The sequence below is a fragment of the Natator depressus genome, chromosome 4 (genome assembly GCF_965152275.1).
Source record: "Natator depressus isolate rNatDep1 chromosome 4, rNatDep2.hap1, whole genome shotgun sequence".
NCBI lineage: Eukaryota > Metazoa > Chordata > Testudines > Cheloniidae > Natator > Natator depressus.
Window position 1 is genome coordinate 44,148,335 of NC_134237.1, and position 26,766 is coordinate 44,175,100.

At 40.5% G+C, this 26,766-nt stretch overlaps 1 protein-coding gene across 1 annotated transcript; it reads left to right on the plus strand.

Moving 5' to 3' along the window:
* Nucleotides 1-7,119: 7,119 nt before the first annotated feature.
* Nucleotides 7,120-21,419, plus strand: SLC25A31 (solute carrier family 25 member 31). The gene is made up of 6 exons (XM_074950026.1): nt 7,120-7,385; nt 10,902-11,029; nt 16,004-16,121; nt 18,609-18,763; nt 19,041-19,166; nt 21,219-21,419. The coding sequence occupies exons 1-6, from the start codon at nt 7,169-7,171 to the stop codon at nt 21,417-21,419; spliced, it is 945 nt and encodes a 314-aa protein (XP_074806127.1). The 5' UTR covers nt 7,120-7,168.
* Nucleotides 21,420-26,766: the final 5,347 nt, after the last annotated feature.

The following is a 26,766-nucleotide window of genomic DNA, read 5'->3' on the forward strand; positions in this document are numbered from 1 at the left end:
GGAAAACAGTGTGCCTTCTATATTTCTTGTACACACTCATCCATTTTCTGGTTTGTCACATTAGGCAATATTAGTTTGGTTAGCCTTGTTATGGTTTACAGTAGGATATTTTTCTTCATATACCTATTGGCTAGCCTATAAAAAAGGTTCTATGAGGCAAATGGAAACAAAACTCTTGCAAAATCAAGATGTCTTCTACAAAGCCCATATTTCCTACAAACTGTTGGAAGTTTTGTAATTCACAGGCCTGCTATTTTCAACAGTTTTCTTAAAAGCTGGTTTTATTTAGAATGTATATTTTTAGTCCCCTTTTCTCTTTTTTTTTCCCCCAACCCTAACACTTGGTGCTGGCTTCTTGGGGAGCATCTCATCACATTCCATGTCAACAGTTGAACTGTTCTTTCTGGTTCTGTCATCGCTGGTTGCTTTTCATGGTTTGCCCAGCATGAGAATGCAAGCTATTAAAGTGTATGATGAAACTTAAAGTTGCATTTTAAGCAGTACAGTTGGATAACTCAAGCTGAAGAAAAATGTTGAAGAAATCAAAGGTAATTTCAGTTGGCTATCACTATCAAATATATTTCTTGGGTCTTGTCTGCGTGAGAAAATTGTACCAATTTAACTAAATCGATTCATATTAGGCAAGATAAGGCACTTGTATGCTGAAATAAAAGGAGGGGTACAAACAGAAGCATGTCTTTGCTAGAGTCAGGTGATACTTATGAAAGTGGCCATCTTGAAAATGTTGGCCTTAATCTGTCTGCATCTGTGTTCCCCATTTGCAGAATGATGATAGCCACAGACATGATCTGAGGTCTACTTTATTGTTTATAAAGTACATATAGTCCTATTATTGATGTGTGTACAGCATTTTGGAAAGGCAAAATGCTTCAACACTACTTTAAAACTACTTAGTGTTAAACTGGAGGGATTGTTTTGCACATGGAAGAAGGAGCTTAGAAAAAAGGAAAACAATCTTTACTGCACTACTTCCAGCTGAAGAAGCCCAGTTGATGACTATCCATAAAATTTTTAAAGGTATTTAGGTGCCTAACTCCCAAACCAATGGGAGAAAGGCACCTAAATACATTTTAAAATCTGGCTGCATTTATTGTACTGAATAAATTTAAACATACTCTCTACGGAAACAGAGGGAAAATTCAAGTATTAGCTCAGTAAGACAAATAGTTCCATAATTATTTGCTGGTATACAAGACTGTGCCTGAGCTAAATAAAAGTTAAACTATAATCCTTCATCTGGTATGATGATAATCCATACTCTTTCAAATGTGCTGATATTGTGGGTCCTGCTGGAAAATGGAACAGTGTTTTTCTATAAAACATTCTTCATAATACATATCTCAGCATTTTGTAGAGGTGCATAAAATGTTTATTAGTCTTCAGTATCTGGTTGATTATTGCAAACTGTAGCTGCATATAAAACTTATGTAAACAGAAAAGGCCTCCTTTTAACTATTAGCTCAGTTTCCATTTGCCTTATCCTTTTAGTTACTGTGTGGGATGTTCCCCCCATATACCCAGCCCCACCCATGTCATGGGGATCCCTCCCCAGTCCAGCCATAGACTAGACATAAAGCTCTTTGGAATCCATTACTTGGATAATAGTTAGAGTTGTACAAATGAAGCAAGTCACTCCCAAAAAAACCCTCAGGCTAGCCATGCTGCTTTCTAATCCCTGCTAGCCCAGGCACAGAGAGCCAGGCTTACAGCACAATCTGATCTCCATTTAGCAACACAATGAGCTACCTTTAGATGGCTGCCTATGTAATAACTTTTTAAACTGCTGTTCACGTTTGTGGTGTGTTCCATGTCATATTACCAAACAAAAACTACATTTAAGGTTAAGACTTCAACAGGACACACCCCATCTACCCATAATTTAGAAGCATGGAAATAAGAAGTTAAGGGGAAAGACTACTGCATTCCTTTCCACCTTCATATTAGGTATAGCACTGTCAATACCGAACTCCAGTGTTCCATAAGGCTTTCACTTCCATCCCCAACAGATATTTCTAGGCAGTAGATATCCCAGCTTCAGCAACCGAGCACTGTAATGCGAAACATTAACTGTGACCTCATATGCTTTTCACATTCCATGCATTTTGGAAGTTACTTTGCTTTAATACTTGTTAAGATTTTTTGTTAGAATGAAAATTTGCTTAAGTTGGGGTATGTATTGCCTTTTGGTATCTGTTGGAGATGGAAGTGAAAGCCATATGGAGCTCTGAACTGTGTTAATAATTGCATAATAATTAACTGCGTGAAAGCCATATGGAGCTCTGAACTGTGTTAATAATTGCATAATAATTAACTGCACTATGATACCCCTAAGCTGTTGGTGTAAATTGTTGATGTAAAATGTCTATCCTCTTGAAAATACCAGTTAGTTATAGGCATTTCCTACAAACTCGTTTAGACAAATTCAAAAAGAAATAGAGTGGATAAATCCTAGCTACAACATTCCAGTTAAAGAATAGATGTGCCTCCTATGTTGCAGTAGATAATACTCAGCTTTGTCTCTGCAGCAAAGAAGTAAGGGTGATAATAGTATAGTTTACCTAGGTAACATACCGGAACCAGATAGTAAATCTCTACCTATTCCAGGACCAGTGAAGAATCTGACAAATTAAAACCAGCATCCTGTGTACAATCACAAGTCAAAAGGCATTTTCAGTCATCAGCACACTCAGAAGAAGCTGAAAATGGCAGTTAAACAAGGGAATTGTTGCTGATATTTAATCACATCTCTCCCTTATGAAGGATGGCGTTTATAATTTCATAGCACCCAAGGCATGCTAGGTGTTCAACAAGACTTAGACAAAGTTTCTGCTCTGAAGACTGCACAATCTAAACAGACCTTGCGTAGACAAGGGGGGTGAGGAGCAACAGCAATTATGTGATTGAGTGCTGAAATTAGTATGGAACTTGTTAAATTCTCCATTTTTGTTAGAGGGTTTTTATTGCTTGTTTGATAATACTGTTCAAAGTACAGAACTAGGTTTTGTAGATTTTTTTAGAAGCATGTTTTAAGGAGGGCCCTAAAGGAGGGGAGGATATAATATAGAACACAGCAGGGAAGATCTTTATCAGATATGTTCAGTGCAGCTCTTGTCTTTTGTAACTTTGGGGAAATTTATAGCTATGAATCAGGGTACATGAAGTTGATGACAAAAGGAAAAGAAATGGAAAGTAGCTACTAAAGGAGTCAGAACTCAAGTTTCATGCCACAATAGAAATGTGATCTTCCCTCATTGCCTTTATACAATTTCTTATAGAAAACTTTACAGGGGAGCAGGTATGCAACATATTTGGTGAAGTGCCAGGGTCTAAATGATTAGATTTCAAGAAATTATAGGAAGTAGAAAAGAAATTGTCAGCATTTAGAAATAGTATTTAAATCCATAAACAAGCAAAATGTTTGACTGTAAAAAAAACATGGTGGTTCCTCTTTGGTTGATACCTTCATCAGCCAGAATAGTTTCAGGAACTTGGGGAAAAGGTAGTAAAAATCACTTAAAAATCTTGCTTTACTAATAGTAAACCTAAGAGGAATAGATATGTCTGGCTTGTAAATGAAATAGACATAATTGAAGCAATGTTTATATGAGCAGCTTGTTGTGAAAGAACCTGAGAAACAGCTCAGACAGCAACATTAGTTTTTTGGGCTGTTACTCCCTGCTTTCTGGTAAGTCCACTTGCTGATTAAAATGATTATAGACTAGCCAAGAATAGGGGGAGAGATTTAACAGCCTTTCTTCCACGTTATTCAGCACAGCATTATTTGTTAGTGGATCAATACACATAGCATTGCATTGTTTCCTGTTCAATTATAGCTTTAGGTTCCCAACTGCAGTCTCTCTTTCTTGCATGCTTCATAGGGCAGAGTTCTGCGGCAGAGATCAGTGGGCCACCAAGTACTAGTTTTCTAGTTCCCTTGACCCTGTTGCCAAGACTGCCTTTCTACCACTACTCTCATCACTGCCAACCCTTTTGTGCTACTACAAGGAAGGAGAGAGAGGAAATGCAGTAGTATGTCCCTGTCTTCTCTCTCTCCCACCAAGCAGAGGATTTGGCATTCTCTTTCTCCATATCAGGGTAGGCTACATTAAAGCTTGCTACCGTAATGGTAGTAGAGGGTACCACCTGCAACTGGCTGCGTGGTGTTCAAGTAACTTAGCAAACCTCAGGAAGTGCCAATGGCTTTGGGCAGATGAGAAGGGTAGTGGAACTCTTGATGGAGGAAATGCTATCAAACGGCAAAAGAGTTAAATAATGGATCTAACACACAGCAGCCACCAACCGGAGGAAGGCAATGGGAAACCACCCTCTGTTCTTTTCTCCCATGAGAACTATGGCAGAACAGAGGCAAAGTGTTAAATTCTGTTATAATGTCACCAATGTTCAGACATGAATAAATGGATTTACTTACATCCCCACCCTCACTTCAAGCAGGTCAGAGGCATGATGGGAGAGAGAGCCCATTTTCTTTGTCTTCTGTCACATTATCAGCACATAGGGGTAGCAGGGAGAAGAGCAGAGATAGAGTATGTCTACACAGCAATCAAGGGGGGTGATTGCAGCCTGTATAGACATACCTGATCTATCTTTGATCTAGCTAGATCAAAGCTAGAGTGAGTAACAATAGCAGTGAAGCCATGACAGCTGCTCATGTACATACCTAAGGTGCAGGACTAACCATATCCTCATCCTATGTACCATATAACCTCACTCTCGACCATCCACAAGGCTCACTTTCCATTGCTGCCCTGTCTCCCATTCTCACCCTCTTACTGGACTCTAATCCTTCTACAAACATATTAACATTTCAAACTACCACAGCTAAATATTCTTTAAACACACACAAGATATCAAGGTGTATTAGTAACAGGAGCATGACACATAAGAGTTTTTTACTGAGGTAGTCCTTGCTGTCTGATGGGATGCCTGCTTCTGCAAAGCTTCCACACAGGAACTCTCACTGACTACTGTGCAACTTCCACATTTCGATTCCTTGCAGGAGTTGCTTTTGGACTGCAAATTGCTTGGGGTACAGCTCTGCCTTCTTTGTCTGTAAAGCATGCCATGCTGTAGACATACTGCCCGTGAATGGAATGGCAGGTGCTTGTTACTTCTGAAAGAGAGACGTGTGGCTTTAGCAGTTGAAGCTCAATAATCAAAGGGTCAAGATTTACACATTCAAAATACCATTTGATTACGTTTTTTCCTCCCACAGATTATCATTTGGTGTCAGTGCTGCACCTGAAATATTTCATAGAACTAATGAAGGATACGCTATTGAAAGGTATAAATATGAAGGCATCTAAGTATATGTTAATGCTATTTGAGACTGTTGTAAGCAAGAACATAAGGCTTAGTTAATTAAAGCTCATTGAATAATATAGTGGTATGCCAATGCTAAGCTATGGAAAGTGACAATTCATAACATGGGTGGATCCAGTTAATGCAAATTTTAATCAGTGAATTAGGATGTAAGATGAATTAGAATTTGAATTTTTCTAATCCAGTCATAAACTTCAAAGCTCTTATGGATACCTCCATGAAAAGCCTCAGAACATTAAGAATGTTGCTTAGTTACTATTACACAAGCTGTGCAAATGATGATAGTACACATAAGCCTAAGAAGTTTCATAGTTATAACCAACTGATAGCAAAACAGAAATTGATCATACACCTCAGGAATTATATAAAGCCTCCCAAACTGCCCCTTATATTCAGAGACTTGCAATGAAAATGCAGCCAACCAATTATCATTTGAAACACAAGGAAAGTACCTTACAAATAGGTGCCCTTTCAGGAGCAAATTTATAACACTACGAAAGGACTATGGTTTCATGTGGGTATAGTGACAATATCACATCTGAAAAGCCTAAAACCTAGGGATCATTAAGAAAGTGATCTTGAGCTTTCAGAATAGCATGTGATACAAACATTGTGGATTCTGACCAGCTTGTCTAGTACCCTGGCTCCAACAGCAGTCAATTATTATTATTATTATTATTATGCTTGATATTCACAGGGTGACTTTGCTCACCTCCCAATAGTGTCCGAAAATATCCTGCTTTTACACCTTTCACTACGGGGCACCTACGTCTAATTAGCATATGAAAAGTGCTATTTTACCTATGCTAAAATGCATTTAATTGGCATTGCTCCTCAGCTCAGAGCATCCAGGAAATCTGCATGGGTGCTTCTGAAACGCCCACTGAGCACAAGGGGATAGATTTGTAAAAGGTATGTAGGTGCTTAAAAATGCACACAGGTGCCTAATGGGGTTTTCAAAAGCCGCACCTTTAGGGACCTTTAAAAATCTGGCCCCTTCTGCTCAGGCAACATGGATGCAGACAAACACCAGCTTTGAAAATTCCTGTGTGTTCAGCTTCCACTTGAGCACCTAGATAGGCACCCAAATTGCCCTTTAATCTGCTTCAGATTCCACTTCTGCTGCATTTAAGAACTTTTTAAAATGGTGACAAATTCCCTACACTCTATCTATTTCTGAGTTTTTCTATTAATCTAGGTGCTGGTGAGGTCACTGTACTATCACAGCAGGCTCCAGAGTGCCCCACAAAAACACTGCTGTAGTGTAAAATCAAAGTCATTGATTTTAATGGGAATTGGATCAGGCACTAAAACAGGAACACAAATTCAGGAGCAGAGTTAAGGTTCCTTGGGTGCTTGATCTTTGTAAATCTCCAAGTTAACATGATGCCTGGCTCCTGGAGCTTCACATGAGAAGCATTGTGCTGTCCAGGGAACCTTTGATCATTGGTTGAAGCTTTCTCTGCTGGGCAGGAAAAGGTTTTCCCAGCACGACTATGATGATTTCAGGAGCTCCCCAACCCTGGTTCCTTAGTCAGTCCTTGTTGCCTAGTCCAGCCTGCGGCCAACCCAGCTCCAATTCCTCACTTCCAGGCTCCAGGTCTCAGGCCCAGCCACCTAGCTCCAGCCCCTCGCCGTGGCTCCTCCCTTTGTGCCTCTAGCCCTTGGCCGCCGTGTGGTTAGCTCATGTGACCTGCAGGGGTGGGTTCTGAGCTGTGGCAGTTGGCCTTGGCCTGCTGGGAGGAGCCTGCTGTCTGGAGCTCCTGCCCCATCCCAGCCAGTGCTGCTGCCCTCTCCTCTCTGCACCATGCAGGCCTCGGAGAACCAGCAGCTCTTCGACCCCATCTCCTTCGTGGCAGACCTGATGGCTGGGGGCATCGCGGCCGCCGTCTCCAAGACCACGGTTGCGCCCATCGAGCGGGTGAAGCTGCTGCTGCAGGTGCAGGCCTCATCCAAGCAGATCCGCGCTGACCAGCAGTACAAGGGCATGATAGACTGCTTCGTGCGCATCCCCAAGGAGCAGGGTATGGACCCCCAGCAACCCCTGCCCCCTGCTTCGTGCGCATCCCCAAGGAGCGGGGTATGGACCCCCAGCAACCCCTGCCCCCTGCTTCGTGCGCATCCCCAAGGAGCGGGGTATGGACCCCCAGCAACCCCTGCCCCCTGCTTCGTGCGCATCCCCAAGGAGCGGGGTATGGACCCCCAGCAACCCCTGCCCCCTGTTTCGTGCGCATCCCCAAGGAGCGGGGTATGGACCCCCAGCAACCCCTGCCCCCTGCTTCATGCGCATCCCCAAGGAGCGGGGTATGGACCCCCAGCAACCCCTGCCCCCTGCTTCGTGCGCATCCCCAAGGAGCGGGGTATGGACCCCCAGCAACCCCTGCCCCTGCTTCGTGCGCATCCCCAAGGAGCGGGGTATGGACGCCCAGCAACCCCTGCCCCCTGCTTCGTGCGCATCCCCAAGGAGCGGGGTATGGACCCCCAGCAACCCCTGCCCCCCCCCGTTTTGTGCGCCTCCCCAGTGAGCAGGGTATGTACACCCCTCTGCCCCCAGAGCGCTCTACTTTGGGTGAATCTACATGGAGCACTGTGTAGATTCCCCACACACAATCTTGTTCGATCCACACCCTCCTCCAATTCTAGGGTTTGCAGGAGTCATGCATCTCGCATTACACTCCTGCTTTTATCACTCATATTATGCTATTACTGGCATTTCCTGCATCCAGCATAGTTGAAGACATTTGGCAGGGTTTCCCTTGTAGCTCAGCCTCCTGTCACTAGATGATGATGTGAGGCCTGGTGTGCAGGCTGCCTTCTCTCCCTCTGCTCCCCTGCTGGCTTGCAGCTAGCAGGAGAGGAGCAGGTAGCAGCCACAATACAAGGTAAGAAGAGAGCACTGACAGTCCTTCCCTGCTGCTCCAGGGTCCGCCTCACCCACTTCACCACCAATCCCCCCACTCCAAGTACTTCTTCACCAAACCCACCCCCATTTTGTTGCCGCCCCCTCCCACTTCCTTGTCCACCAGGCCTCAGTTCACCGTGTCCTACCCTAACTTTTGTTTTTCTTGCTGGAATGAAGTTGAGGATTCCCTAACTGACTCTTCTTTTTCAATTGATCACTGCTATTGCATTTTTCTGAGGAAACACTGTTGTGTTTTAATAACATTAGGTACATACGCTCAGCAATTTTAATTGAGTGTATTTTATAAATCAAAAAAGTAATAAAAAAATCAGAAGTGACACTTCATTTAATCTACAGACACATCTTTACATGGTGTGATAGCAAAAGTGTGTGTTCGTAAATATGGGTTGCATAAGACATCTTAGGTTTGGGTGGTATTTTTAATATTCTTCCCTTATCAATAGTTGCAACTATTTGGCATGCTAATCTTAATACCCATAAAAACAATGTTTAAAAAAAGGGATTTGGGAAGCCTAAAACTTTGAGGGTTCCCCTTTGTGAATGGACTTTCATACTCATCCCAAATCAACCTAGATGAGTGAGGCAAGTCTGAATTGATGCATGTCAGACTTTGTCTACACTGCACTTTCGTCGTTAAAACTTTTGTCATTCAGGGGTGTGAAAAATACACACCCCTGAATGAGAAAATTTTTAATGACAAAGAGCACCGGAGTGGACAGCGTTTTGGCTGTGGGAGCTGCTGTCCCATCGACAAACTACCACCCTTCATCGGGGGTAGGATTTTTTTGTCGCCAGGAGACCTGGGGGGCACAACCATGCTGTTGTAAATTGCGCACTGTAAACGTAGCCTCAGTTTCACTGTTCAGCTGGTGATTAAGAAAGCCAGGAGCAACAGCTAAAGCACTGAAGGTTTGCCCTGATTCTTGTTAGTGGCCTTCTCACAACCTCCTCATATTTCCGAGCAGATTCTAGCAGGCAGATCTCTGATAAATTTGTCAGTCCCTATATCCATATTGCTTGCAATTTTATGGCTCATTTCTGTGCTGAGCACTCTTGCTCCAGTCCAACAAAGTACTTAAGAACACGGTTAACTTTTAAATATGTATGTAGTCCCTTTGACTTCATATTGAGACCAACTGATCATCAACTCTCATGTTGTTGTTTTTTTTCTTGAAACCGTGTCTCCTGGAGTCATGTAATTATGTGAGACTCAACTTTCATTTGAAAAGGAAGTCCCTGGCCCTGCTCGTTGGAGAGAGAAGCACAAAAGCATGAAATCTAAAGACTTGAAAAGGCTAATAAAAAGAATCCCAAACTTACTATTTTTTAAATTCTCATGATTTTTAAGCCAATCTCATGAAATTTTGGGTCCTGACTCATGATTTTTGAATGCTTGAAGCTGGCAATACTGTGATGGCTTGTGCCATTCCACCCTAAAGTGTTTTGTGGAACTGCAACAGTCAGGAGTAATCCAGATTGCCAGCAAGACAATAATGACATTTAGTTCACCGTTGGAAGGTAGAAACTTAAAACAGGGATCTCAAACTCAAATCACCAGGAGGGCCACATGAGGACTAGTACGTTGGCCCGAGGGCCGCGTCGCTGACACCACCTGCCCCTGTTGCCCCCGGCCCCGCCCCCACTCCACCCCTTCCATGAGGCCCCACCCCATCCAGCTTCTTTCCACCCCTTCCCCTGCCCTCATTCCAACCCCTTTCCCAAAGTCCCCACCCCAACTCCGTCCCCTCGGTGCCCCTATTCCAACCCCTTCCCCAAATCCCCACCCCTGCCCCGCCTCTTCTCCGCCTCCTCCCCTGAGCACGCAGCTCCCTGCTCCTCCCCCATCCCTCCTGGAAAGCGTTAAACTTCATTCTGCTGGACACTATCTTGGTATTGTGGGGGTCATTTTGGCAGCATTGCCCTGAGAAAAATAACAGCATTGGTTAGAGGCACTCGTTGTGCAAATAGACTGCGTGCAAACTTCTCCACATGTCAAATAGAATTACACACATCCAGACAGGATTTGCACCTTGGTAGTGCTGTAAGTTGACATACTTGCCTGTCTCCTTAACAACTTAATTATATTGTCCAAAGGGATCATTTTTTTAATGTTTTCAGGAATCTAATGATAAAAGGTCATTGTACATGCTGAGTTCCCACTATGTTTCATAAACATTTCACCATTCCATGTACATGGAGCCTGAGCTCCTTCTGTGGTGATTAAAATACACATGCAGCCACACTTAAATGAGATAAAGAACATGATTGGTATATATATCCCAGTAAAGAGTTATGAGATTTTTTTCAAATACATTAAAAATATGTATCCCAAATTTTATTTATGAGGTAAGGAAGTTAGGAACCTTCAGCATTTCTGAATGTTACTGTCATTTCTCTTATGGTCTCAAGAGTTGAGATTTCTCATTGTTGCCTACTAATACAGACATCTGTTGGTTAATGTTAGAAAAAAATTCAGATTTCCAGTGCCATCGGAATTTTTTTGGCCACTTTTACAACTCATCATAAACTAGAAACAACAGTAATGTAATATAATCTATTCAGGGTGATATAATACAAACTTTGTAAATGTAATTTAATAATCTGTTTTCTCCTACAGGATTTTTGAGCTTCTGGCGTGGCAATTTGGCAAATGTTATCCGATACTTTCCAACACAGGCTCTAAACTTTGCTTTTAAAGACAAATACAAACAGATTTTCATATCTGGACTGGATAAAGACAAACAGGTGAATGTGCTCTAGCAGATTTGATCACTTTAATAAGTAAACCTGTTTTGGTATGGCCTAGAGCGGATTGAAAATTTTCCAATGGAAAATGCTGATTTGATTAAATCTAAATGTTTGACAGGAAATTAGTTATCTAATTTGTTTCATGTGAAAAAAATAGCTCAAACATCCCTTTTATCTGTATCTGTCTTACATTATCTTTTTCGGATTTCTGTAGTGGGTTTCTGTAATTTCAAAAAAATATGGTGTTCTCTGCTTCTCTTCCTGGCAGCTTTTTCTTCAGTGCCAGCAACAATTCCAACTTCAGGCTTTCCTGTTGGTACTGACCTGAAAGAACTCTGGACATGCACTATTCTCTGATTCGTCTCTTTGTATTGCATGGTAATTCTTAATCTGGTCCCTTTTGTTCAAAATGAATAAATATATAAGAAATTTCAGTTTGCAAGTTCACCTTTTTACAATGGAAAAAATGAGCTATGCTTGGTGTAAATTATATTGAATTCACAATTCTTTAAATCTCTTTTCCTTCTCATAAAAATGTACCCAGCTGGGATGCATTTTCATGTTTTTGGGACTCAAATTTTACAAACATTTCTGTAAATGAAACAATGCTCAGGATTCAGTTCTCTAAAAATTAGCACATTTTTAAACAATCAGTGTGTTCTTTTTTTTTTTGAAGCTCAGTCCATTGGGATGCCCTTGTATATGTTTTGTGTTGTGGGAAAACCTAAAGAGGAACTACAAGCTATAGTTCCCTTGCGAGCTAAAACCTGTTAAAATATGTATATATCTATTAAAAGCAATAAAAGAGGTTGTGGGAATTAAAGTGCTAGATCGTTAGCTGTAGCTCCATAGAAATCAGTGGAATTAAGCCAATTTTCACCAATCTGACGCAAAATGTTTTAATCTGTTCCCCTCCTGTTAGTTTTTTCCTTGCACCTCTTAAATTTTCTGAACCAGATTGATGTAAGTCCATTGACTTCAATTTGGCCCATGAGACATAGGGACTTTTTTTCTGTTGTAGTACCAACTGAGCACCACTGGAGTTGGTGCACAGTTGTACCGTCATCAGAAAGTCTCATCAGGCCAGCAGTAATGTGGGTTTGGAGAATCATGGACCAGAACCGTATTCTAATATATTATAAAGTGTTTTTTTGCTTGCTCTTGAGAATTACAAAAGCTCTTTAAAATTTAAAAATAGATCAGGGGAAGACCTGATAAATATTTTGTAGTGAATGGGAGGACAGAAATGGAATCTTGTCAAATCGATATGGATGAAATACTACTACACATACTCTCTGAGCCTTGCATGAACATTTATTATATGTTAATTTGCAACATTATCTGATTCTTTAGATAATTTTTAGGGCTTCCATGCTAATGATGGGTTCTGTTTGATAATGATCCAAATCAGTGCGGACTGACGCATTTTCATTTTCATCATCTGAGTCAGATGCCACCAGCAGAAGGTTCATTTTCTTTTTTGGTGGTTTGGGTTCTGTAGTTTCCGCATCAGAGTGTTGCTCTTTTAAAACTTCTAAAAGCATTCTCCACACCTCGTCCCTCTCAGATTTTGGACGGCACTTCAGATTTTTAAACCTTGGGTCAAGTGCTGTAACTATTTTTAGAAATCTCACATCAGTACCTTCTTTGCGTTTTGTCAAATCTGCTGTGAAAGTGTTCTTAAACAACATGTGCTGGGTCATCATCCGAGACTGCTATAACATGAAATATACGCAGAATTCGGGTAAAACAGAGCAGGAGACATACAATTCTCCCCCCAAGGAGTAGAGTCACAAATTTAATTGACGCGTTATTTTTTAACGAGTATCATCAGCATGGAAGCATGTCCTCTGGAATGGTGGCCGAAGCATGGAAGGGATATACGAATGTTTGGCATATCTGGCATGTAAATACCTTGCAACGCCAGCTGCAAAAAAGTGCCATGTGAATGCCTGTTTTCACTTTCAGGTGACATTGTAAATAAGAAGCAGGCAGCAGTATCTCTCGTCAATGTAAACAAACTTGTTTGTCTTAGCGATTGGCAGAATAAGAATTAGGACAGAGTGGACTTGTAGGCTCTAAAGTTTTACACCGTTTTGTTTTTGAGAACAGTTATGTAACCAAAAAAGATCTGTATTTGTAAGTTACACTTTCACGATAAAGAGATTGCACTTCAGTACTTATATGAGGTGAATTGAAAAAATACTATTTCTTTTGTTTATCATTTTTACAGTGCATATATTTGTAATCAAATATAATAATATAAAGTGAGCACTGTGCACTTTGTATTCTGTGTTGTAATTGAAATCAATATTGAAAATGTAGAAAAACATCCAAAAATATTTAATAAATTTCAATTGGTATTCTATTGTTATAAGTGTGATTAATCATGGTTAATTTTTTTAATTGCGATTAATTTTTTTGAGTTAATCGCGTGAGTTAACTGTGATTAATTGACAGCCCTAATAATTTTCATTAACTGGGTTTGGTCACAGAGATGCCCTTGGGACTGTCACCTGACGTTCTGGAATTACCTCTGAGCCCATTTTCCCTGCCAGCTTTGGACTCCAGAACCCTGCCTTGTTGAGCCAGACATGCTAGCCTGCTGCAACACAGACCCAGGTTTGGCCCATGCCCCCAAAGCTAAAGACTTTGACAAAAAACCACTCAGCGGGTTACCTATCTTCACCACCCAGACACCCAGTTCCCAACGGGATCCAAACCCCAAATAAATCTGTTTTACGCTGTATAAAGCTTATACAGGGTAAACTCATGAGTTGTCTGCCCTCTACAACACTGATATAGAGATATGCACAGCTGTTTGCTCCCCCAGGTATTAATCACTTACTCTGGATTAATTAATAAACAAAAGTGATTTTATTAAGTATAAAAAGTAAGATTTAAGTGGTTTCAAATAATAACAGACAGAACATAAGAATGGCCATACTGGATCAGACCAAAGGTCCATCCAGCCCAGTATCCTGTCTACCGACAGTGGCCAATGCCAGGTGCCTCAGAGGGAGTGAACCTAACAGGTAATGATCAAATGATCTTTCTCCTGTCATCCATGTCCACCCTCTGACAAACAGAGGCTAGGGACACCATTCCTTGCCCATCCTGGCTAATAGCCATTAATGGACTTAACCGCCATGAATTTATCCAGTTCTCTTTTAAACCCTGTTATAGTCCTAGCCTTCACAACCTCCTCAGGCAAGGAGTTCCACAGGTTGACTGTGCGCTGAGTGAAGAAGAACTTCCTTTTATTTGTTTTAAACCTGCTACCCATTAATTTCATTTGGTGGCCCCCTAGTTCTTGTATTATGGGAACAAGTAAATAACTTTTCCTTATTCACTTTCTCCATACCATTCCTGATTTTATATATCTCTATCATATCCTCCTTTAGTCTCCTCTTTTCCAAGCTGAAAAGTCCTATCCTCTTTAATCTCTCCTCATATGGGACCCGTTCCAAACCCCTAATCCTTTTAGTTGCCCTTCTCTGAACCTTTTCCAATGCCAGTATATCTTTTTTGAGATGAGGGGACCACATCTGTACGCAGTATTCAAGATGTGGGCATACCATGGATTTATATAAGGGCAATAAGATATTCTCCGTCTTTTTCTCTATCCCTTTTTTAATGATTCCTAACATCCCGTTTGCTTTTTTGACTGCCGCTGCACATTGCATGGACATCTTCAGAGAACTATCCATGATGACTCCAACATCTTTCTCCTGATTAGTTGTAGCTAAATTAGCCCCCATCATATTGTATGTATAGTTGGGGTTATTTTTTCCAGTGTGCATTACTTTACATTTATCCACATTAAATTTCATTTTCCATTTTGTTGCCCAATCACTTAGTTTTGTGAGATCTTTTTGAAGTTCTTCACAGGCTGCTTTGGTCTTGACTATCTTGGGCAGTTTACTATCATCTACAAACTTTGCCACCTCACTGTTTACCCCTTTCTCCAGATCATTTATGAATAAGTTGAATAGGACTGGTCCTAGGACTGACCCTTGGGGAACACCACTAGTTATTCCTCTCCATTCTGAAAATTTACCATTTATTCCTACCCTTTGTTCCCTGTCTTTTAACCATTTCTCAGTCCATGAAAGGATCTTCCCTCTTATCCCATGACAAAGTAAGTTACCAAGCAAAATAAAACAAAGCACGTAAGTCTAAGCCTAATAGATTTAAGAAACTGAATACAGGTAAATCTCACCCTCAGAGATGTTCCAGTAAGCTTCTTTCACAGACTAGACTCCTTCTTAGTCTGGGCCCAATCCTTTCCCCTGGTACAGTCCTTGTGTCAGCTCAGGTGGTAACTAGGGGATTTCTCATGACTGGCAGCCGCCTTTGTTCTGTTCCAACCCCTTTTATAGCTTTGGCACAAGGCGAGAATCTTTTGTCTCTGGGTCCCCACCCCTCCTTCTAAATGGAAAAGCACCAGGTTTGAGATGGATTCCAGTACCCGGTGACACAGTCACATGTTCTGTGAGATCCTAAGCCTCCATTCTTTCTGGCCTGACTCACATGAACACAGGAAGGCTTACAAGTAAACGGAGCCATTTACAACCAATTGTCCTGGTTAATGGAGGCCATCAAGATTCTAAACCACTATTAATGGCCCACACTTTGCATAATTACAATAGGACTTCAGAGTAACACTTCTTATTTCTAGTTTTAGATACAAGAATGATACATTCATACAAACAGGATGAACACACTCAGTAGATTATAAGATTTGTAATGATACCTTACAAGAGACCTTTTGCATAAAGTATATTCCAGTTACATTATATTCACATTACAAGTATATTTTCATAAAGCTTCCATTTTCATATGGAGTGCAACATCACAGACAGCCCTAATAATTTTCATTAATTCTTTAAATAGCCATAGGGGAGATCACTATGATGGGGTTGTAATTCTATATTTTCATAACTGTATGCAGTAATTTTTGTATTTCAGTTCTGGAAATGGTTTTTTGCAAACCTAGCTTCTGGTGGAGCGGCTGGAGCAACATCTTTGTGTGTAGTATATCCACTAGACTTTGCACGAACTCGATTAGCTGCTGACATTGGGAAAGGTAGTGTATTCTCTTAAATTACCCTTCTAATTCTTCCCTAGATGCGTTTCAGATTATTTATATATATCCGTATATTACAACCAAATCATTATTCAGCTGTGTGCATTACAGTTCTTTGCATTACTTAGAAAAATGCCCCAAACAGTTAAAAAGTCATAAAAATATATTTAAGGGTTGTATGGTCTTTATTGAAAATGAGGGAGAGAAAGTGTGTGGAGAGGGAAATCTTTGGAGACAACTACAGAGCATAATTCTTAAATTTCAACAGTTTTGCCTTTATATATTGCTTAATTTTTCACATTCACATTAAGCTACTCCACTGGATTTTGCCAGATATAAATGTCAACAATTGTAGGATTTTATTTTTGTAATCCTATGACTCTAATGGCATAGACTTCACAGGGCACCTCTGGTCCATACAAAGAATATCAATGGGAATTTTGTACATATATTAAAGGTAGCATGTGTCCCTAGATATGTGTCTTAGAAGTCTCTCAAAAGACTAAATTAAAGATGTTTAAGTTTTGCTCTGATGTATACTCACATACCCCTTTAGATTTTATTCTCCAGAAGAAAAGTGGACAACTGACACTGGGGTGCCATATCACTATGTCCCAAATTGCTACTTTTCTTCAGTAATGTGGCTACGGTCAACAGAATGCCAAGAATGTTCCCTTAGAATCAGAGGGTCAGATTCACAATTTATGTAAATCAGCATCACTCCATTGACTGCAGTGGTGTTCTGACCATGTGCTTGTCTACCAACCTCCACAGTTATGACTACAGGAGTGTGAGTAGCAGTGCGCACCAAAAGTGCTGCACAGTTGTAACTCCTCCGTGTGGACTCTGTGGGTGAGAACTAAAAGGTTCCTCATTCTCATTAAAGAGTATTACCTTAATGTGAACAAGGAATCTTTTAATTCACACCTGCCGCATCCACAGGGGGGAGTTCACTGCTATTCACACCCCCATAGAGTCCAAACTGCAAGGCAGCGTAGACAGCCTGTGTGAAATGTTACAGTTTGGTGGAGAGCAAAATGGTTGCAGCTCCCATTTAAGCTGGAAAAAGAACGAGATTTCTAAGAATAAACATCAGTAATGTCCAAACTGCTATTTTTAATTGTCTGAGGATTCAGTATCCTGAAGGCTGGAAAATGATTGGCAAACACAATAGAGTTATGTTAAAGAAGGGCCTAGGCATATTATATCGTAAAATAGCTTCATGTTTCTATACTTGCTGAAAATGCCTCTCCATGTCTCAGTGGGGTGAATGGGAGGAATGTTTGATTGTATCATCATGGAATAGGCAAGTACTGGCGTCCAGAGAAAGAGAGAGCAGGCTCAGCCACTCTAGGGGGCCCTCCCTGCTCATAACATATATGGAAATTGTGTCTGGCCTGGGGGACATAAGAGGAAAAGACGTTTCTCTGTTGTCCATTGACCAAGCTGTGGAGGACAGAGGAATCTGGGTTTTTGTGCCCCCTGCCCCTCCCCCCCATCCCCGTGCTGTGTGCCGGGTTCTTGGGCATGCAGCAGCCATCTTGCCCCGATTGCTGCTGTGCCCTCCCTGCCCATAGTTGAGGTATGTTATCAGGAAGCTGTTGGTCTGACCAGATTGAGAGTTTTTGGGGATCAGGAAGGAATTTTCTCCTTAAGGAGAGAATGGTGGGCCTGTCTGGTGGGTTTTTCACCTTCCCTACAGAATTCTGGGAGCCTGGTTTTAGGAGGAAGGAAGGAATTAAAAAGCGGAGTTTGTCATTTTGTCACCACCTACATCCAATAACCCAGTGCAGGCTAAAGGCTGAAAGGGATAAGCTCTGAGGATAAATATGAGTATCAGGAGATAACTGATGGGCCCTTTTAGCCTGGAGGGAGAATAGGAAGCCTTAAGTTTTTGCAAAGAGAGGTACCCTGCAGGTACACCCTCATTCCCCTTTGCAGGGAAAGGGCAAGAGGATTCAGAGCGGGCTGAATTCAAGGGTTAGCTTGAAAGGGGCCAACCTTGAATATTGGATATTTGGCATGAAGACCATTTAACACTGCACGGTACCCTAGTCAATGTCTGATTTTTTTGGAGAGGATGGATAGCCCTCTTCCCATTAAATTTAAAAGTTAATAAAGTTGTTGCTTGCTGCTTTAAATCCATCCCTGGGTCTGTGTTTCATTCTTCTGTGTGCCCTGATCAAATGTTGAATTTGTGGAAGAAACAGAATCAGCTAACTTTAATTAATGATTGGGAAGTTTGGATAATTTGAAGATATTATTGTGCCATTTTCTGGACAGTGATGCATATCGGCAGAGGAGGAGTAGTTTTTCCTTCCCCTGTCAGCACTCTGTTTTTCTACTGTGTGAAAGAGAAATTTAATGGATTCTCATGTCTAGCAATGTCTTTTGGCCCAAAATGATGCAAAATTTTATTCTTTTAAAGCAGTTCTGACAAAGACACAAATATGCATGTTGTTTAATAGAAAACTTATTTTATATTAGGTCTTGCTGAGCGACAGTTCAAGGGCCTTGGTGACTGTATTGTTAAAATTGCAAAGTCAGACGGACTTGTTGGCCTGTACCAGGGGTTTGGTGTTTCAGTACAGGGAATCATTGTGTACCGAGCTTCCTATTTTGGATGTTATGACACCATTAAGGTAACTCTTGTGGATAAAAGCACATGCTTATAAGATATTTTAAGTATTCATCAGGAATTAATAAAAATGTTAATTTCTTTCTTTGTCTTTAATTTTAAATACTCAAAACTATATTTAATTTTTTATTTACAAAGGAGGTATAAAATTTCAAATAATCTTTCTCCAGTAATTACAAAAGAAATCTAGGAAAATGACACTTTACACCTACTGATTTTGACATTAACTTTAGATGATCAGAAATTACATGGTCATCTGTTGGTTTTCTCTTTCTTTATAGGGGCTATTGCCAAATCCAAAACAAACACCATTCGTATTGTCCTTTCTCATTGCCCAAGCGGTGACTACATTCTCTGGGATACTGTCTTATCCCTTTGACACTGTCAGAAGGCGTATGATGATGCAAGTAAGCAATATATTTTGCTATTATTTTTTGAAAATCATGTTGGATTAAAAGAATCTGGTATGTCACTATTACATGACTTTATCGCACTCTTCATCTGAGGTAAAAAAATCTCTCATCAGCTGCAATCAATGAGACAGCTCCCAAAGAACTGAAGAAAAAGTCTGACTACTCCCTCTTAGTGACAGCTTACCTGATATGTAGTGATTGATTCCTTCAAAGTACTTGTGATTATCCAGGCAAATATATATTATCATTCGAGATAGTTTTAAATTTTTTCTAGTAAACTTCGTTCTCTTTCCTCCTTGGAGCCCAGGTATTTTAAGATATTGAAGTAACGTCTTAAGAATGCTTCAGAGAACAAATCCTCACTATCAGGAATTAGCCTCAACCAAAAAGTAAAAATGTTAAATATGCTCCTGACAAAACAGGAACTCCTTCCCTAGATCTTTGGGGAGGCTTTGACCATCTGGTATTAGAACAGAGGATGGCAGTTCCAAAAAGTTTAAAAAGTACTTGCTCTTCTCATAGCATCAAAGAAAATTTTGATGCATCAAAAGTCAATGGGAGTTAGGCACCTAACCTGCTCGGGCACTTCAGAATACCCCACTAATGCCAAGCATTTGATACAATACTTTCTGTTTCTCCAGCCAGTAATAAATTTGGCTCTGAAGGCAACTTCCTGGAGTAACTAGGGGACGGTACTATTACTGCTTCCAATGCAAGTTAGTTGTTTTATTAAAAATGAGAAGAATTTTTACCTCAACATCAATATCCTCCACCAGTATCCTTTGAATATATTGAAGTAGATTCAGATCCTGTACAGATAGGGTAACAGTGTTTGCAACTCTATTATGCCTCCTGCTACACCTATTATATTGCATATTGCAATATACAAGTCTACAATAGCAGCCAGTCCACAACTTATATTAACATTTCAATCAGATGGAGAAGCACAACATCTGCATGGTATGCTTTCTTGATCAGTAAACTTCTATGATTTTCCATTATGACGACACTTAGAGAAGATACAGAGAGAGTTATGCTTGTCACTACTGACAGGTGGACAAGCAGTCAGACAAATTTATGTAATCTTTCACTGCTCAGAGGCTTTCTCCTTCAGCTGTAATCACTTATAACTGTCCCCAATGAATGTGGCACTGAGGCCTCTGCAAACCTTTAACAAGTCTTCCTTTTTGCTTCACTTTCATATGTTACAGCACCTTTATGAAGAGAAGAAGCTGTACTGCATGACTCATGTTTAGATTACACTTTTCCAATACTGTGCCTCTATAGGGTCTATCCCTTAGGCCAGTAAATCCCTGTGGCTTTTCAGGGGATACTGAATCAGCTGTTTTCTGGCTCCACCACCCATGCCCTCACCCGTTGAAACTCATGGGAGCCTGCTCATACTGAGTACTTTTGTACTCATACTTTTGTAGGGTTGGAGGATGAACATATATTGACTCAATCCTCCACCTTTTGACAGACTGAGCCACAGCAGCAGAGATTCCACTCCTCGTCATCCGCCCTGTGGTTCTGGGTTTTTATGTGAGTCAGAACCTTACCACTCTTTTAAAGGAATTTTGTGTAAATATATATACACTGGATGAACTCTGTTAATTAATAGAGAATTGAGGTCTTCTTGCTATACAAGAATTCAGTGGCACTAAAGGAGGAAAAAAAGATGTGATGCAGAAGTTTTGATAGTGTCAGAGTGGTTCAAGGCACCCTTAGGGTAGGAGAGACCTCATTTAACTCCTAAGCTATCCACTTGCCAACTAAATCTGAAATGAAGCATCACAAGAAGGATTGCAGCCTTTCTAAATGTAGCTTTGGAGAACTAGCTAAATGAGCATTACATCAAAGAAGTATTTAGTAATTCAAGTTCTCGCATTTGACAGGAAGCAAACTGAGGAAAAGGTGTTCCCAAACTATCATACCTAAACGTTCATTACTATTGAGGGAAGAAAAAAACACATTTGCAGTGTGCTAAGCATAAACATTTTTCTCACTGTATTGCATGAATGTTTTGTTTTTATTATTTGCATGCAGAGTGGAGAGGCTGAACGTCAATATAAAGGAACCATTGACTGCTTTTTCAAGATATACAAACAGGAGGGACTTAAGGCTTTCTTTCGGGGTGCCTTTTCCAATATCCTTCGTGGAACCGGAGGTGCGTTAGTGTTGGTGCTTTATGACAAAATTAAGGAACTTTTCAATTTGGATGTTTCGAAGAGTTCATCATCTGACTAAATTAATGGATAAGAATCTATTTTGCTTGTATAACATATAATGATTCAAGTCTCATCATTTGGATTACATGTTAGTAGTTCACTATTGTCCCGTTAATGCTGTAATAAAAACTGAAGAGTTATTTGTTTTCCCCCAAATCATTGTGCATATTGTGCTCTTTTGTTTAAAATACTGAACTTTCAATTTTTATAATGAGAAATAAAACATGCATGATACACAAAAAAGATAATCACCTATGAAATATAGATATTTCAGGATGCCCCTTTGTCATCAAAGAATAATTACTGAGATTAAATGCTACATTTAATGAGCTTAGTTGCCTCCCTGGTTCAGCTTGTAGGCCTCCAATAAAGGAAAGATTGCCAAGGGAGGAGTGGGTTTGCATCAGTGCAAATAGCCCTATATCTGATACTCTCCTGTGTGTCAGAGCTGGCTGGCACAGCTAACAAAGTGGGCAGGGCTGTCTGGAATGGATTGTGGAGAGACATACAGGAGATGTGTCTGTTCATTCTCCTAGGCAGTTTACAGCACCTTTCTGTACAGCTTCTGAAAGAACTGAAATCTGCTCTCCCTTGGTGAAGGGCAGTGTTGCTCTTAAATCTGCCCTTCTCTTCTGGGTGCGTTTCTCCAGTGGTGCAGGGGAATGCAAATCATATCTGTGAGATGGTGAGGACAAATTGAGCCCATTAACTTTTTTAAAAAGTTGGATTTCTTTTACTGTTCAATTTTTTTAAAATAATCTCTTGTTTATGCATAATCACATCAGAAAAATTAGGAAAAAATAAATGAGTACATTATTTGAGCAAAAACACTCTAACCATACTTGTCAGAAAACTTGGCAGGGAGGGCAAACTTTCCTTTTCCTCATCCCCATGTTTCCATTAGAAATCCTTCTTTCTCCTCTGAGCCAGGAAAAGTCCTGCAGAAATGGCTACTGCTCTGTTGGCTCCCTCCTCCAACAGGAGCCACTCTGCCATTGCCTAGATCTCCAATTGATCTAAGTCCAATTGCTGCTCAATAGAAATTTCATGTAGGACTAATTAGAAGGGGATTCATCTCATAGGTAATCTGACTGTGACTTCCACATGGAAATCTGAGCATAGAGCTTGCTGTGGAGAGCACCTCCTCCCTTGCTCCAGTCCCTCAGACCCCAGAAATCCCTTGAGCTCCTGAGTAGGAGTGTCTGTGAAGGGCCAGGGAGGGAATGGGAAGTCTCCTCTTCCATGTGAAAAGGAGGAATTTTCACCCAGATGACCTCTCTGCATGTGAATCTTCAGAAGGTGATCTGGACCAAAGTGTTTATTTTGCAGCTCATGAAAAGAATTATGTCCATGTAGTTGTTAGGCTTTCTTTAGCAGCAAGAAACAGCAGGATCACACTACAACTGAGTCAATGCAAAATATGTGAATGCAATATTATGATTTACAATTTGAATGCAAAGAAATCTAGAAATTGAAGGTTATAATTATTTCTGCAAGTGTAACTCTCTCTTGCACATGGTTTTATTGTGTATGACTGTGCATGGCATTATAATTAATGTCTGACTGTATGGCCTGGTGCCACACAGCACTTCTGTGCATGCCTAACTTTAAGTTGATGGATAATCCCATTGACTTCAGTTTATCAATTGGAAATACTATAGGTCCTCTTATATTGACCTTTCTGCCTCAGTAGGGATGAATCTCACTCATCTATAACACTGCATTAACAAAATGGCTTTTTGCACTGAATTCCACTTTTTCTTTAAAAGGAAAGGAAACATATGTAGAACTGTATCTGCTCCAGTAATAAGTTTTATGAATTTTTGTGGTTTTGAATATACATGATACAGCATGTGACCGAAAGCGGGGATTTGTGGAGATAATATATTCAGAAAACTCCAGTTGCTTGTAAGTAAACCAGCACTATTCTACTTTCTGTGATCACTGCAGCAATGTCTTTGGAAAAACATGGTTGCCTCCCAGACAAATGTTGCCACAAGCACATCACTTTTCTACTGAGCTTTGCCTCTATCTTTTCCTTTCAGAACCCTATGCACAGGTGAATCAGACAAAGTTGATTTGCTTTTGATGCAATATAGTTACAAAAGGCGTGTTCCAAATACCACTGGAATTTTAAACAATAGAATATATGTAAAATGATGCCATAGCTGTGAATTACAAGGTACAACCAGTTCTTACTAGTGGAGCTGCCAGCAAAGAAAACTGATCCAGAGATGATGAAATAAGAACTGTCATAGTAGTAAGACGAGAAACTGCTCATGTGAATTATTGGAAATGGCAAAATCAAATAAACCAGACTGACATAATGATAATCTCACACAAAGCTGAGTGTCTGCTGAAATCCTGCTGTTGTAAAATATACATTTAAAAGGTTCATAGGTCATACACAGACTCAGATCTCAGACATCAAGAGTCAAATCTTACGATCTGCTAAGAGTTTGTATGGCTTTTCTCATTTCTAAAAGAGAAAAGCAACAGTTTTAAGAAGTACTCTTTTTTTATGCTGAAACTTGAAAATTTGTGGCATAGTCATCTATTTTATTTACTTATTTAGATGTACAAAAAAAGTAAAAAGGCACTTATCCTAGGCACTTCGTGCTTTCAACACTAATTTAAAACACAAGTCAAGCAACAAAGATAAATTCAGTGTCAATCCTCAATACATGACAAAGATAACCCAATCAAACATATCTGTTGGGAAACGGTCAAGATGGATTTTGTAAAGGGAAATCATGCCTCACCAATCTATTAGAATTCTCTGAGAGTGTCAACATGCATGTGGACAAGGGTGATCCAGTGGCTATAGTGTGTGTGCATTTTCAGAAAGCCTTGGACAAGGTCCCTCACCAAAGCCTCTAAAGCAAAGTAAGCAGTCATAAAATAAGAAGGAAGGTGATCTCATGGATCAGTTACTGGTTAAAAAATATGAAACAAAGAGTAGGAATAAATGGTCATTTTTCACAGTGGACGGAAGTAAATGGTGGGGTCCCCTCATGGATCTGTACTGGGACTTGTGCTATTCAATATATTCATCTGAACTTCTGACAACATGGCAATCCTTCAGCACAACTCCTTTCACAAAAGAACAATTTTATATCTAGTGGGGTGATTGACTGACTAAGCCAACCCTGATTACAGAATGGGCCCCACCTGAGAGAAATTAGGTGATTCCAGGTTTAACCATTGAGTGGGCCCAGCTGAGGAAGGGTGGGATGAAAGAAAACTGCACTATGGGTAGAGGATTTGATTTAGCTGTGCGTACAGGGCCCTGGACTGTAACCTAGAATTGAGGTTGGGACTGGATTCCCCTACCAGCCCCAAGGAAGTGGTGTAAAAGGATAGCTGACCCCAGCGAGGGGGCTGCAGGCTGAATGTGACCTTGCTGAAGAAGATTTGTGGAGTGGATGGAAGCTTTTTATTTCTGTTAAGATAGTTTTGAACTTTAGTTTGGATAGCTGACCCTGGAAGGAATGGGCTAAAGACTGTGCCCTGGCTGGAGGGATATGAGTTCTCTGAAAGAAACCACCACAGCCCCAGAGTTACTGTTGACAAGGGCTGCTACCTGACAAGGACACCCTCATGCCATGCCTGGCCATGAGGAAGTGCAGAGTGGTGAGTAAACCCTGTTACAATGCTTTTTTCTTACATTACTCTAACTGTAGCATGTCTGAAACAACTATATTTTTGTAGTTTTCCTTGTCCACTCTCTCTTTTCCTACACCTCATGTCAACCACTGTATCTCAGCCTTAGTCTACATCCAGCTCCTTCCTTCAAAGTCAGTCTCACTGATGATAGTACCTTTGGCAAACAGTAAATGAGTGACTGTCCTTGGCCACTTTTCTATTGCGTGAGTACGTGTGCTGCCAGACCCCTATCTGCAGAAGGGATTCTTTCCGCAGCAAATTAACATGAAGTGATTTACTTCGTCCATATCGGATACAAGGTTAAGGGGGTGGGAAGAATCACTCCAGGTTGCATTTGATTTTAAAATCTTTACTTCCATATTCCATAAGTCCTTTGGAACAAATTTCATACAAAATGAAATCAAAGATTGCCCACTTGAAACTTCTTTTTTGGATGGGATAAGTATTGCTGGTAAGTCATATAATCATTGTACTGTTCAGATTTGAATTTACTTAGCTCCTGGCCTAGCCCAAATTTGGTTGTGTGGTGTGTGGGGGTTTTTTTTGTTTGTTTTTTTTTTCTCTACATAGATTGTGCTGCCTTGGAACAATAAATAAACTCCAAACTAGAAAAGGCACATTCTGTGCATTAAGGGCTGGCTTCCTCTCTCCTTTACTTTCACTGAGCACTACTTTCATTCCATGAGTCATCCCCCTGATTTCAGTGGGAAACTTGACTAATAAGATACTAAAAGGAGTGCTGTAGCAAAACTAATCCCTTGTTACCACATTTTCAAGATCTCAATTCCCATTTGGATGCTTTAGTGAAGTGGCCAGACTTTCAAAAGTTCGCCTTACCTGCCAGCTCCCAATAGTCTAGTCTTTTGAAAATCTGATGCTAAGTGTTTGTCAGTGCCCTAATTATGTTTTTCAAAGGCGGAAGGAATGTGGGATCTTTTATGGTAGACAATGTCGGAGACAATGTAGCTCAGGATAATGGCACAGATTTAATGCTGCAATTCAGCAAATGAAAATTATTATAGTTGCTTGCGGAACTACATTTCCCAGGATTATTTCAACCTAAGATCAGAACTCTTCCTCTGCCCAGGTATAAAGGCCAAGCCCTGGAAAGTCTTGAAAGAGGGTCTTAAACAGCATAGTTTAGAGACCATCCAACCAGGTACACATGTATGTTGAAATGACTCAGTTTCATAAGCCCGGATTTAGCTACTCCTCCCAAAATCGGTGTAATTTAAGTTTTCCTGTAATTATATACTTTCCTAAATGTTCCTTTTCACCAGCTGACTACCTGTCTGAGGTCATGACCTGCATGGTTCAGGATTCCCTGAGTGTTAGTCACTCTCAAGCCGATGGGCCGCAGGGCCCAGGGGCGGGCAGGCCTGACAATTGAGCTTGTCTTGGGTTTTTCTCAATAGCTCCATTTTCTTGCTTTTTGGAAACTCTCCTACTTCCAGATTTGACTGCCGGAGGGCGCTCGCCCATTAAGTTTAATTAATTAAAAAACAGCAACTTTCATTGTCTATCCAAACCCTTCTAATTTCTCTCAAGTAGGATCATCTTTCATCAGTGTTAGATGGCATGTTGAGGGTCAGGTTATTAATTATATTATCTAAATATTTTGTGTGTGTATATATATATATAGAGAGAGAGAGAGAAACAAGAGTGTGCTCGGTAGTTTTTGGACAGGTCAGAAGATGTTG